The sequence below is a fragment of the Choloepus didactylus genome, chromosome 1 (genome assembly GCF_015220235.1).
Source record: "Choloepus didactylus isolate mChoDid1 chromosome 1, mChoDid1.pri, whole genome shotgun sequence".
Lineage (NCBI taxonomy): Eukaryota > Metazoa > Chordata > Mammalia > Pilosa > Megalonychidae > Choloepus > Choloepus didactylus.
The window spans coordinates 107,153,232-107,167,454 of record NC_051307.1 but is presented as its reverse complement, the minus strand read 5'-3'; the positions used below and the strand labels follow the sequence as shown (position 1 = coordinate 107,167,454).

General features: G+C 39.2%; 1 protein-coding gene across 1 annotated transcript in view; it reads right to left on the bottom strand.

The window, feature by feature from the left end:
- Positions 1 to 512: 512 nt before the first annotated feature.
- EHHADH (enoyl-CoA hydratase and 3-hydroxyacyl CoA dehydrogenase) overlaps positions 513 to 14,223 on the bottom strand; it is a 72,325-nt gene continuing 58,614 nt past the window's right edge. Inside the window, exons 6-7 of the mRNA XM_037839068.1 lie at positions 8,209 to 8,550; positions 513 to 2,128 (exon numbers count right to left, since the gene is read on the bottom strand). Of these exons, the coding sequence (XP_037694996.1) occupies positions 867 to 2,128; positions 8,209 to 8,550 (1,604 nt within the window). The 3' untranslated portion in view covers positions 513 to 866. The remainder of the gene's footprint in view (positions 2,129 to 8,208; positions 8,551 to 14,223) is intronic.

Genomic DNA, 14,223 nt, shown 5'->3' with positions numbered 1-14,223 from the left:
AACTTAATACTTTCTATTACTACTCCAAGAAGAAGAGTAAAGACAAGGTTGTGGACACCTACTGGTCTCACAGCTGTGGACGTGTGCCTGGGCCTTGCAGAAGTGATGCGCAAAGCATGCCTTGCCAAACTACCCTGAGTTCCTTATTCTGGTGTGCAGTATTTAGTTCCCTCACCGTTTCTCAACTGTGTTTTGCCCGCAACTTCAAAACTGTTCTGCTTTTGACATGTTGCCTCTCTTTGGGAAGATTTCCATGTCCAATCACAGAGTCTCTCACTGTGACCCACCAACCGTCTCTACCCTACCCCCAACAGTATAGACTGAACTTCACCCCAGGCTTCCATGCTGGTTTAGTGCCCCTCTGGACTCTAGGTCTGCCTAGTGCTGTCAGATGGTATAAGATGCTCAGGAGCTGCTCGATGAATGCCTGTTGAATGAATGATCCATTAGATTTCACACCAGTGATGTATGTGTGTGAAGGTGAAAGAAGCAAAATGAATTAATGACTTAGCTCCATTCATGATTTATTAATTTATGACAATTCTCCATTGATCAAAGCACCTGGGAACCTCAACTTCTTCCTGAGGCTCTCTCCCTAGCTATCATGGTATCAACACAAGTTTATTCATTGGGACTGAAATAATTTATCTGATAGGGATAGATTCAGAGGCATAGGAAGCACATTCCTAAAGTTTTGTCCCATTAGAATCATCAGACAGAAGACCCAAAGAGGAGGTTTAAACTGACTATTTCTTTTGCTTTATATTTCAGAGCAATCTTAATCTGGATCTTTGGATGGAATTTCACTGAAATTCAGTGAGCAATACCTACATGCCAGCATGTCAGGTATAACCTGGAAGGCCGAATCACAATTTACTGCTGGGGGGCCCTGCCAAGCTTTGCCATTCTTTCAGAGGGGGGTTTCCCAGGGAAGCCAGTTTTTTCAGATAATCACTGGGTTCGAGTTGGGGGATATCAGGATTCTGCCTGTAATATTTCTGCAACTTCTCTAGCACTGTGGGCAGTCCTACGGTGGAAGCGTAGAACATGGGCCCACCCCTGTGCCTTGGCCATCCATACCCATGTAAATAGACAACGTCAATGTGCTCTGGGCCAGCAGCTATTCCTTCCCCCAAGATTCGGAAAGCTTCATTGATGAGAGCATATAAGCAGCGCTCAAGGATCTCATCTTGGTTAATGATACGTGGTTCAATGTGGTGGGTTTCTCTGTACTGTGACAGAAATTTGGAAAGCCAGGGATCAGGTTTGTGAATCCTACCCAATGGCTTGTCATATTGGTACCAACCCTTACCTGTCTTCTGGCCGAATCGTCCAAGTTCACAGAGCGTATCTGGAATTGGGCAATATCTACTGCTGCCTCGCTTTCGGGCAGGAGTTTCTGGAGGCAACGTAGGTCCAGTAAGATGTTGCCCCTTCCGAGATTTCCAACCTACATCTAACCCAGCAAGATCAGACACTCTAAAAGGTCCCATTTTAAAACCAAACTCTTCTATCACCTGATCTATCTCCTCTGGCTTACTGCCTTCTTCCAACAAGAAGTAAGTCTGATTGTAATAAGGATTCAACATTCGATTCCCAACAAATCCAAAGCAGTTGCCTACAACTACTCCGATTTTGTTAATCTTTTTTGCTAGGTTCATAACAGTGGCAATAGTAGTGGGGGAAGAGTACTGGCTGGGGATAATCTCTAACAACTTCATGACATGAGCTGGTGAGAAGAAGTGGGTGCCAATGACCAAGTGAGGACGATCAGTGGAAGAAGCAATCTCATTGACGTCCAGGGCTGAAGTGTTGGTGCACAGAAAAGCTTCTGGCTTGCATATGGCTGACAGTTCAGCAAACACCTGCTTCTTCAGGCTCATTTCTTCAAATACTGCTTCAATGACTAAATCCACACCACCAAGCTCCTTCATAGAAGTAGTTAACCTGGGTTTTGGTCCCAACCAAGGCTGGCCATTCTGCTGCATTTTGGATGCTTCCTTTTCCAAGAGGGAGGTTATTATACTGTTCGCAGTTTCGAGCTGCTTCTTGTCTGATTCTACAGCAATCACAGGGATGTTGGCCCTTGCAAGAGAAATGACGATGCCTCGGCCCATGGTTCCCAAACCTGCAAATAAGAGTGAAGGAAAAAAGAGTGATGAAATGTTACTGGAAACTGGAAAATTTCTCACTGGATGGAAGGCATCTGTGGAAATATGGCATTTATAGAGATTAATTCAAGGAATACAAGGGATTAAGTATTAGTTATGACTAGGTACTGTGTTAAGTGCCTCAGAGAATATAAAAATGTGTCAAATTCACACACACACATAAACTTTTAGAATTAATAAATAAGTTCAACAAGGCTATAGGACACAAGAGCAATATACAAAAATCAATTGTGTTCTATATACTAGCAATGAACAATTTGAAAATGAAATTAAGAAAATTCCATGTACAATGGCATCAAAAAGAATGAAATACTTAAGAATAAATTTAACAAAAGAAATGTAAGACTTGTACACCAAAAACTACAAAATACTGTCTAAAGAAATTAAAGAAGTCCTAAACAAATGGAAGGACAACTCATGTTAATGCACCAGAAGACTTAATATTATTAGGATGGCAATACTTTCCAAATTGATCTGTAGATCCAGTGCAATCCCTATCAAAATCCAAACAGTACTTTGTAGAAATTGACAAGCTGATCCTAAAATCCATATGGAAATATAAGGAATCCAGAATAGCCAAAACAAGCTTCAAAAAGAAAAACTAAGTTGGAGGACTCACTCTTCCTGATTTCAAAACTTATGACAAATGTACAGTATTCAAGACAATGTGGCATAAGAATAAACATATAGATTAATGAAATAGAATTGAGAGTTATTAGAAATAAACTCATACATTTATGGCTAATTGATTTTTGACAAGAGTGCCAAGACCATTGAATGGGTAAAGAATAATGCTTTCAACAAATGGTGCTGGGACAACTAGATATCCACATGCAAAAGGATGAAGTTGGACCCTCACACCATGTATAAATCCTGACTCAAAATGGATCACAGACCAAATGTAAGAGTTAAAACTATAAAACTCTTAGAAGTAAATCTTAGAAGTAAATCATCATGATCTTGGATTAGAGAATGATTTCTTAGATATGACACCAAAAGCACAGCAGCAAAAGAAAAAAAAATAAATTGAACATCATCAAAATTAAAAACTTTTGTACCTCAAAGGACACCATCAAGAAAATGAAGGCAATCCATAGAATGGGAGAAAATATTGCAAACCATATATCTGATAAGGAACTTGTATTTAGAATATATAAAGAACTCTTATAACTTAACAATAAAAAGACAAATAACCTAATTTTAAAAAGGGCCAAGGATCTAATTGACATTTCTCCAAAAAGACATATAAATGACCAACAGGAATGCTGAGAAAGTGGCACCCTGATACATTGCTGGCAGGACTGTAAAATGGCACAGTTCCTCAAAACATTAGACATGGAGTTACTGTATCACCCAACAGTTTCACACCTAGGTATATACCCAAGAGAACAGACAACCTACGTCCACATAAAAACTTGTACACAAATGTTCATAGCATTATTATTCATAATAGTCAGAAAGCAGAAACATCCCAAATGCGTATCAACTGATGTCCAGATGAACAAAATGTGGTATATCCATATGGTAGATATTATTCGGCAATAAAAAGGCATGAAGTACTGTTACCTGCTTCAACATGGGTGAAACTTGAAAACATTATGCTAAGTGAAAGAAGCCAGATATAAATGTCCACATATTGTATGGTTCCATTTAAATAAAATGTCCAGAGTAGGTACATCAGTAGATACAGAAAGTAGATTGTATCTACCACTGGGGCTGGGGACAGGGGGTAATGAGGGATGACTGCTAATAGTATGGCATTTCTTTTTGGGATGATGAAATATTCTAAAATTATTATGGTGACGGTTGCACAACTCTGTGAATATCTAAACAACATTGAATTGTACTCTTTAACAGAGTGAATTACATGGCATGTGAATTACATATCAATAAAACTGTTACAAAAAACCATGAGTAGGGCATGGCATCAGCACTCAGGGAGCATATAATCCAGTGGTGGGAAGATGAAAAATTCATAAATAACCATCATATAAGGTCAAGTAATTGACTTGAAAAATTCAAATTTCTTTGGTGATTCAAAAGAAAGAGATTATCTTTGGTTGCATGAACTAGGGAAAACTGAAAACTTCAAAACAAAGGCATTTGAAATGGGCCTTGAAGAAGGATCATATGGGAATAGGTGAAATTGGGGAAGTTGAACTTCTCAGTCAGATGAGGGAAAAGAGAAGGGGAAGAATATTTTAAACGAAGGCAATAATAGTGAAAACTGTAGAAAAATTATTTGGTGGCAAAAACATTGCAGTTCATCTTCCTCTTGGGCACACAGGAGACTGTCTTTTCCTGGTCCCTTGCATCCTGGAGAGCCTGTGACTAACTCTGGTCAATGCAATGTGGGAGGAAGAGATGTGTGCCATCTCTAGGACTGGCCCAAAAATCTACTGCGAGATCCCTCACTGGCACCTGCATGTGAAGGTTGCAGAGAATGACTCTGAGGCCTTGGAGAAGGCGCTAAGGCTAATGTTGGCAAACTATGGCCTGCAGGCCAAATCAGCCCACTGCCTGTTTTTACACTGCCTGCCAACTAAGAATGTTTTCTTTTTTTTTTATATTTTTAAATAGCTGAAAAAAAATCAAAATAAGAAGACTATTTTGACACATAAAAATTATATCAAATTCAAATTTCAGTGTCCATAAAGTTTTATTGGAACATGATCATACTTATTTATTTCCATATGGTTTAAGTCTGTTTTTGTGTTCTAATGGCAGCAGAGACTGGCCCACAAAACCTAAAATGTTTATCAGACTCTTTACAGTAAAGTAGGCCAGCCCTTGCTCTAGACAGTGGAAGAACCACTAGTTGGAAAAAATCTGGGTCTCAATGATCTGTGGGGTGAGCAAGAAATAAATCTTTATTATGTTAAGCCACTAAGATTGTTCAGTTACCTGTTAACAGCAGCAGGTGTTAAATACCTTATTTGAACCCATTGTGAATGAAACATTACTCTTCTATACTTCATATTGACTGTCTTTGGGGATTGGTTTTGAATATAAATTATCATCAGATAATTGATTTAGTTGCTCTGGAATAAGATAATTCCATTTAACTTTCCAAATTTATTAAACGTCTGCATTTTGCCCAGTAATAAGAAGGCTGAATAGCTCTCACTGCTTTAGCAACCTGTACCCTAAACTTGAGCTTGGTAAATACTAGGACATAGAGTGTAGGGTTCCAAATTGAGGCCTTCTAGCTCTTAGTCTGAGCCTCATATAAAATGTCCAACATTGTAGAAATTATGTTCTCACAGGGAATATAAGGAATAGTGAGAAATTACATGAAAGTGCTTTGTGATCTGTAACATAACTTAGGTGATATCTTAGATCTGAAGACAGAGCAGGCAAGGAAAGTGCTTACATCTCAGAGTGGGTCTGCTGAAGGACTTTCAGGGGGCTACAAATCAATTCCCAATCCCAAACACAAAAGCGAACCAATTTAATGCTTTGTAGAAGTGTTCCACCTGTAATTTTAGATATTTTTTCTTTATTTCTCTAACTTGGCACTTTTCATTTAATCACTGAAATTAAAACATGTGAAAACACATTTTTTGTTTTTTTCAAAAAGTTCTTAGCCTAACTCTTAATTTCTCTTCTCACACCTTGTAGTCTTAAGACATTCAAAACTGTCAGACAAAGGGCTGAAAGCTTTTCAGTTTGTTTTTTTATAGTCTTATATGCACACATATTTATACTGAATTTAGTTTCCTAATTTTGCCTCAGAAACACATATGGAGTCCTGCTCCCCTACAAATTACGACCTTTAACTGCCATGGAATTAAATTTTGTCAGCAACCTCTTCTACTGAGAGAAGTAAACAAAGAATAAGGGATGCTTCAAATACCAGTTCTGCAGCTTTTAATCAACTGCATTCTTCTGCCCTGCCAGCCTGATGACCCTGAGAAGTGGGAGAACACGAATTTGCAGTGGCACAATCTGAGCTGTGCTTCCAGCAGAGCTGAGAAACCTGGGCATGGGCTCATAGAAAGTGCAAAGTTGGCATCATCTAGGGTTGGGGATTTTCCAGGGGGCATGGTGGAAGGGCAATGAATCATGGCAAGGCAGCGGATGAAGTGATGACACTGGAAAATAAAGCTGAATAGAGAAGAAAGTAAAGATAAGGAGGACTGATCAAGTAATGGCTATAGTCAGAATAACCGACTCAGGGACATGGAAGGATGCGAGGTTGTGGTGAAAATACGAAATGTCTGATTTCAGAGGTGGGGAAATATTCAGGTGATGACATGGTCTATGGTGGAGTCCTAAGTGTGGTAGTGGAAGTGAAGTGAGGCAGAGCCGCTGGCTCTGAGGAGGCAGAAGAACTCAGAAGTGAGGGAGCTGAGAGAATTATCCACATAGGTGACAAAGACAACCAGGACAGCTGCAGGATTTGGGGCAAAGTGGCTAACTGTGAGCCAGGTACCAAACATGTCAGCAAACGAGGGAGAGCAATGCCAGTGATGAGGAGAGATGGACTGACAGACCAGAGGGCAGGACCACAACGGAGAGTGTCCTGAAAGGGAAGAGACCACAGGGTCCGTGGAGTGTGGGAGAAGCAGTAGCCTTCTCCTGAGAGTCTTGCAGGGGAAGCTGGCCTCAAGGAAAGCCAGGTTTCAGCCAGGAGAAGAAGAGGGAGCTTAGTGAAGAGGACAAGGATGAAGGAACATTCCAGAGGGCACATGAGAGCAGAGGGAGGCTCCAGAAAGATGAAACACACAGCAGTGTGGGGATAACCACAAAGAAGGGGGTAAATGACCCAGTTTCCTCACTTTATTTTTATCTACATTGACCTCTATATTTTCTATAAGCCCTTTCAAATATTTACAGAATGATGTGGGTAAACTTGAAAAAAACAAAATCAACTTCAAATTGTTAATCACTATATGCCAGGCACAAGCCTGAAGTCTTTTAAAAAAGCTCACAACAAGGAAATATGGAAACTTTCAGGCAATGGTTGACAAACACGATACTGATAAACTTTTGCTATTGCTTTGTGTTAATTGTTCTTGGCTTAAAGAAATGTAGGGAAAAAGAAACAGGTAAGTGTACAAGGATTAGAAACAAACTGGTGTTTCTGAAAGAGAGTACTGTACAGAAAGAGGAACAATCAGTGCTCTTTGTTGAACCATTTTATCCACCTCCTTAAAAGAGCAGAAGCAAACTAACAGAGTCAGGGCCAGAAAAGGCACATTGTGTTTGTATTAGAGACATAATGTTATATCAAAATTTGACTGAGACAATGAGCAGATTGAGAAGATATGGAGTGGGTTCTTTGCCCCCAAGATGGGTTGGTATTAGAGAGCTGGGTGAGGGTTAAGAAAGTTGGCACTTTTAGTAAACTATGGACCTCCTCCCCAGAAAACTGTACACAAGCTAGTGCATATAACATTTCCATTTATCATTTCAGGGAGTTAAAAATCCCCCAAAGATCATCCCTGGCCCACGACTAAGAGCAAGTGAAGCTTCAGAAAGAGGCCCAGAGGAGCCAATCAGGGAGCTAGCTTCTGAGGAAAGAAGACATTTTGTTGGGGAAAATGCTGAGGAGAAAAAGTAGGAAAGCCACTGTTTCAGGGCTCAGATGGATTTTAGGATAGTGGTTTTCAATCAGGGGAAGTGAATGGATCCAGGAACCAGAAAGACAGCCTTATTCCAAATGCCTAGTTACAAGAGTGAGAGGCAATACCTTGAATATGTTACAATAATAATCATTATTTGGAAATCCAGGAGTGAGGTTCATATAGGAAAGAACTAGAGAGGAGCCGAAACTATCCATTGCCTGGAGTCAGGCAGGCCTGGAGTCAGATCTTAACACCACTCATACTTATTAGCTCATTGTTGAGTAGCACTTCCAGACCTCACATATAAAATGAAGACAGTAATTTATACCTCATGGGCCAGGGTGAGAATTAACGTAGCAAGCACAGTTAATGTGTACCATGGAAACTGGCAATCAGTGGCCTCAGCAAATGGAAGCACTTTGCATGTGTAGATTTGGAGACTGACGTTAACCATCCCATATTCTTACCAAGAACGCCAACTGAGGAGATAGGCTGGGCCGATGCTGTTTTCCAGGATGCTCCAGAGGGAGTTGACCACTTATTTACCTCCCTCTCAGCCAGGAAGGCATATTGCAGGGCTCTAGCTTGCCCTGATTCCTGAAGGTACATAAACAGCTCCTCCTCCTTCTTGATGCCCACCTCATAGGGATGCTGCACGGCTGCCTGGACCGCACGGACACAAGTCTCCTGAGAGAGGCACCCAGGATACTGCCGCCGCATCTTCAAAAGGGCTTCGTGGAAAATGGTGTCCATGTTGGGCAGGCTCTGAACTGACTTGTTGCAGAGTCTACGAGATTCTAGAGATTGATCTGAAAGGAATGAGAAAGGAAACTGGATCTCTGGAAAAACATTATTTATACAAAGGGAATATATCATCATACATATTAATTAATGTATAATAATAACTAATACATAATAATAATGATGCCCTGCTCAAATTCAAAATAGAAAATGAAATACTATTCATCAAGACATTTAATGTAACACTAACACCAAAATCCCTGACATCTTTGCAATTTAGTCCTATAAGATAGAATTTAATAGATTTAAAGCAATTTTAAGTTACCTAATTGATGCATAAAAATTACTTTTTTCCTTTATTCTAAGGTCAAGACAATTTTATAATGATTAAATGTTAACCTGTCAATGAGTTTGAGGAAAATAATTTCTGAGTTAATAATATTTTAAATTCAAAATAATCTTAACTCAGTTCACAGTACTAACAAAAACTTTTAAATACATAGAAAAGAAAACCTATACTTGCACAAGGGAAGGCATATGTATCAATAGAAGAGAACTGAGAGTGCAGAAAAACACTCTTACAATTATGGTCAAATGATTTTCGACAAAGTGCCAAGTCAATTCAATGGGGGCAGGGAGAGTCTTTTTTAAAAATGGTAATAGGAAAATTAGATATCCACATGCAAAAAAATAACTTAGATTCTTACTTGGCACCATACTCAACAATTAATTCAAGATGGATCTTAAGTCTAAACTTAAGAGTTAAAAATATTAAAATTTCTAGAAGAAAACATAGGAAAAATGTTCCTGACTTTGGGTTAGACAAAGTGTTCTTATATATAGCAACAAAAGCACAATCCATAAAGAAAAAAAATCAATAAGTTGAACTCCATCAAAAGTAAAACCATTTGCATGCCAAAGGCCACCATTAAGAAATTGAAGTGTGGTAGCCAGAATAATGTTCCCCAAAGATATCCACTGTCCTTATCCCTGGGACCTGTGAATATATTACTTTACATAGCAAAAGCAACTTTGCAGATGTGATTAAGGTGAAAGACCTTGAGATGGGGAAGTTATCCTGGATTATCCAAGGGGGGCCCAATATAATCACGTGAATCCTTAAAAGCATAGAGCCTTTCTCAGCTGTGGTGAGAAAGAGTCAAGGGAGAAAGAAGGGTATGAGAGATCCAATGTGAGAAGGACTTGACCTGCCATTGCTGGCTTTGAAGATGGAGGAAGGGGGCCAAAAGCCAAAGAATGCGGCAGCCTCTAGAAGTTAGGAACAGCAATCAGTTCACAGCCAGCAAAGAAGTGGGGATCTACAGGATGAGGAACTGAATTCTGCCAACAACCTGAATAAGCAGGAAATGGATTCTCCCCTAGAGCCTCATGAAAGGACTACAGCAGCTGACACCTGGATTTTAGTCAGCTTACCAAACTTCTGATCTAAAAATGGTAAAATAACAAATTCGTTTTGTTTGAATTGCTAAATTTGTGGTAACTTGTTAGCACAGTAATAGAAAACTAACACGATTTATATTTTCCTCAAACTCAGTGACAGGTTAACATTTAATCATTATAAAATTGTCTTGACCTTAGAATAAAGGAAAAATGTAATTTTTATGCCTCAATTAGATAACTTAAAATTGCTAAAATTGTTCAAATATTTAAAAAAGCATTTATTTCCAAAATATATAAAGAACTCTTGTGATTCAAGAAGACAATCAATTTTAAAAATAGGTAAAAAAAAAACAAAAAACAAAAAACAAAAAGTTGAGTAGATATTTCACCAAAGATGGTATATGAATGAATGGCTAATACACAAAAAGATGTTCAACATCATTAGTCATTAGGGAAATGCAAATTAAAACCACAATGAATGTTTTAGGCAGCTTCTAAATAATGGATATCATTTCTGAGATTGGGCTGCAGAAAGACTCTGGCTTTGGTCTTGCTCACTCTCTCTTGCTCTCTCACATGCTCACTCTGATGGAAGCCAGCTACCATGCTACGGGCTGCTCTATGGAGAAATCCACGTGACAAAGAACTGAGGGAGGCTTCTGGCCAACAGCTAGTGAGGAACTGAGGTCCTCAATCCAGTGGCCCACAAGGAACTGAGTCCTTCCAACAACCACATGAACGAGCTTGGAAACAGATCCTCTCCCATTCAAGCCCTGATGTGACCACAGTCCCAGCCACCACCTTGGATACAGCCTTGTGCGAAATCCTGAGTCAGAGCACCTAGCTAAGCTGTACCTGGATCGCTGGCCCACAGAAACTGAGATAATAAATGATTGATTTTCAAGCCATTAAGTCTTGGGGTAACTTGTTATGCAGCTATAGTGAACTAATACAGATCCAGAAGAATCACTATCATTGAAAAGGCAGACAATACCAAATGTTGATGACATTGTGGAGAAACTGGGACCCTCATCCATTGCTTGGGAGAATGTAAAATGGTACATATACTTAGGAAAACAGTTCACAGTTTCTTAAAAAGATAAACAGAAACTTATTGTTCAACTCAGCAATTTCCCTTCTAAGAATCTACCTAAGAGAAATGAAAACATATGGTCATAAAAAAACTTATAAATGAATGTTTATAGCAGCATCATTCATAAGAGCCCCAAACTGATGTCCATTAACTGATGAATGGATAAAGAAAAATGTGGTATTGCTATACAACTGTATACTCAGCAATAAAAAGCAAACTACTAATAAATGTTGCAACACAGATAAACCTTCAAACCACTAAGCTAACTGAAAAAAAATAGGTAAAAAAGATTATTTATTATCTGATTCCATTTGCATTAAATGTCCAGAAATGGCAAATCTATAGAGACAGAAGGATCAGTAGTTGTCTAGGGTTGAGGTGGGGCTGGGAAGTTAACTGCAATTGGGCATGAGGGAACTTTCTGAAGTTATAGGACATGTTCTAAAATTGTATTGTGGGGATAGCTGTATAACTCTATAAGGTAAATTACACTTCAGTAAAGCTGTTAGAAATACCTAAAGATGAATGGATCAGGAAAAGTACAAGACCTTTAAGAAGATAATAAATAATATTTTATTAAAGAACATAAAAATACCTTAATAAAAAGATACCATGTTCCTGTATATAAAAATATAATAGCATAAAAATATAATTATTTTATGCACACACAAACATAGTTATCTATACAGGAAATTCTAAGTAGAATCTGTATGGTTCTATTTTTTTGAAATAACTCAAAAGAATGATGCTAATGTTTGCATGAAAGAATAAATGTGTAACAAATTACAGTTAACAAAATTTTAGGAGAAACTATTTTCTGAAAAGTGCCATCAACTTTTCAAGAATAAACCACCATATCAAACATGTAAACCTTAGTTACTTATGAACCAGGTTTATAAAGCAGTTTCACTATAAAAAGATGCATGAATATGTTAATGTGTGTCCAAGGGAGAGTGGGTAAGGTTTGAATGTAATCTTGTGCACATGGAAATATATCTTTGAGGCTCTGTGTAATTACAACCTCTCTCTCCCCTTTTTTTTAACCTAGGAGCCAAGAATTTTTCCTTAATGCTTGATTAATAAGTGGAGCTGAAAAGAATGGGTTTCTAAATTAGTGATTTCCTATGTGATTAAGAATAAGATTCAGGAAATGAGAGAAGACAGCAGCAAGCAGCATATGGTCCCTGCTCGCCCTGCTCCTGTTGAGGAAACCTGAACTCTTCCCAACAGGCCACCAATTACTTGCTCAATTTTCTAATGAGTTGGCCCAATATTGAATTTACAGGAAGACAGGCTCAGTAGAGAAGTATGGGGATTTCTTTCCAGGGTCTATAGCTGATTAAACTCACTGGTGGGTTTAAAAGGAAGGCAAGCGTGGACAGTGGGGAGAGAAGTGGAGGGAAAGGACGAGTGTGAGGAGGATCGAGTGGAAGAGGAAAGAGGGCTGAGCTCTCGGTGCTGTGGCTTAAACCTGCGGCTGATGTGATCTATGCATGTACCGGAATAGATGGCTTGGGATTTCTTAGAGCTGTATCTCTGTCCTTGTGACGCAACCACTGTTCCCAACATTACTGGAGCTGATTCTCAACCACATGGTGCATATCAGAATCATTTGAGGAGTTTACAAAATTCACATCTTCATGCCCCACCATAGACCCAGATAAGAATGTCTAAGGAGTGGGACCTGGGCATGACTATTTTTAAAAAATTCAACAATTCTTATGTATAGCCTCTGGGAGGTCCGTGTACACAGTTAGTCGGCCCCTATATATTCAGCCCCTAGGGCAGCTGCAGCTCCTGGCAACTTTGCCCTGGGTCAGCGAGGGGAAGGCCAGGGAGGAGAGGGGAGGGGAGGGACAGTTTAATGGTGTGTAGTAATTATTGCTGATCAGCATAATCCTGTTATCCTGGTGTTTTAGTTTCCTAGGCTGCTCAAAGCAAATACCATGAAATGGTTTGGCTTGAACAATGGGAATTTATTTGCTTATGGTTAGAATCTGGGAAAATGTCCAAATCAAGCCATCATCAAGGTGATGCTTTTTTCCTGAAGACCAGCTGCCAGTGATCCTTGTCTCCTCCTCCGCCATATGGCAAGACGCATGCTGGCATCCGCTGGTCTCTCCCTTCTCTTCTGGGGAAGAGATTTCAGCTTCTTGCTTCAGTGGCGCACACTCTCTCTCTCTCTCTCTCTCACTCTCTCACTCTCCTCATTCAGTTTATACAGGACTCAGTAATAGGATTAAAACCCTTCCTGAATGAGGTGGGTCACACCTTGACCAAAGTAGCCTCATCAAAAGGTCCTACTTACAAGGAATCCATAGGAATGGATTAAGATTAAGAACATATTTTTCTGGGGTACACACAGCTCCAAACCACCAGACCTGGGGATACTCAGAACCTCTCAGACTGTAGATGGGCGTTCTAGGTGCTCCCCAAGGCCAACACGGCCAAGCTTGGCCCACCCACTGGAGAACCATCATAGATGGTTTTTCCCTGCTCAATTTCCTATCCCTCTCTTGCTGTAGCTGTTTAATTGAAGGATGATATTATCGTACAGCTTCCATTTATTACTAAAAAATACACTCAGCATTTCCCCTTTGGTTCTACAGGTATGGTGTTTTCAAAGTGTATTTCTTATATTGAAGCCTCTGTAGTTTTCAAGTCCCTCAGCTGTACCTATGTAATAAGTAAGACAGGCAGTGTCAGTGGGTCAGCACCACCATTAGCTGCCCAGGAAAACCAGGATGAAAGGAACTGCTAATTAGTAACTCAAATATGCTTATAATTGAATTCTTTCTTTTTTTTTTTTTTTGTGATTTAATCTTTTTTTTTTTTTTTTAATCATCATTTTATTGAGATATATTCACATACCACGCAGTCATACAAAACAAATTGTACTTTCGATTGTTTACAGTACCATTACATAGTTGTACATTCATCACCTAAATCAATCCCTGACACCTTCATTAGCACACACACAAAAATAACAAGAATAATAATTAGAGTGAAAAAGAGCAATTGAAGTAAAAAAGAACACTGGGTACCTTTGTCTGTTTGTTTCCTTCCCCTACTTTTCTACACATCCATCCATAAACTAGACAAAGTGGTGTTTGGTCCTTATGGCTTTCCCAATCCCATTGTCACCCCTCATAAGCTACATTTTTATACAACTGTCTTCGAGATTCATGGGTTCTGGGTTGTAGTTTGATAGTTTCAGGTATCCACCACCAGCTACCCCAATTCTTTA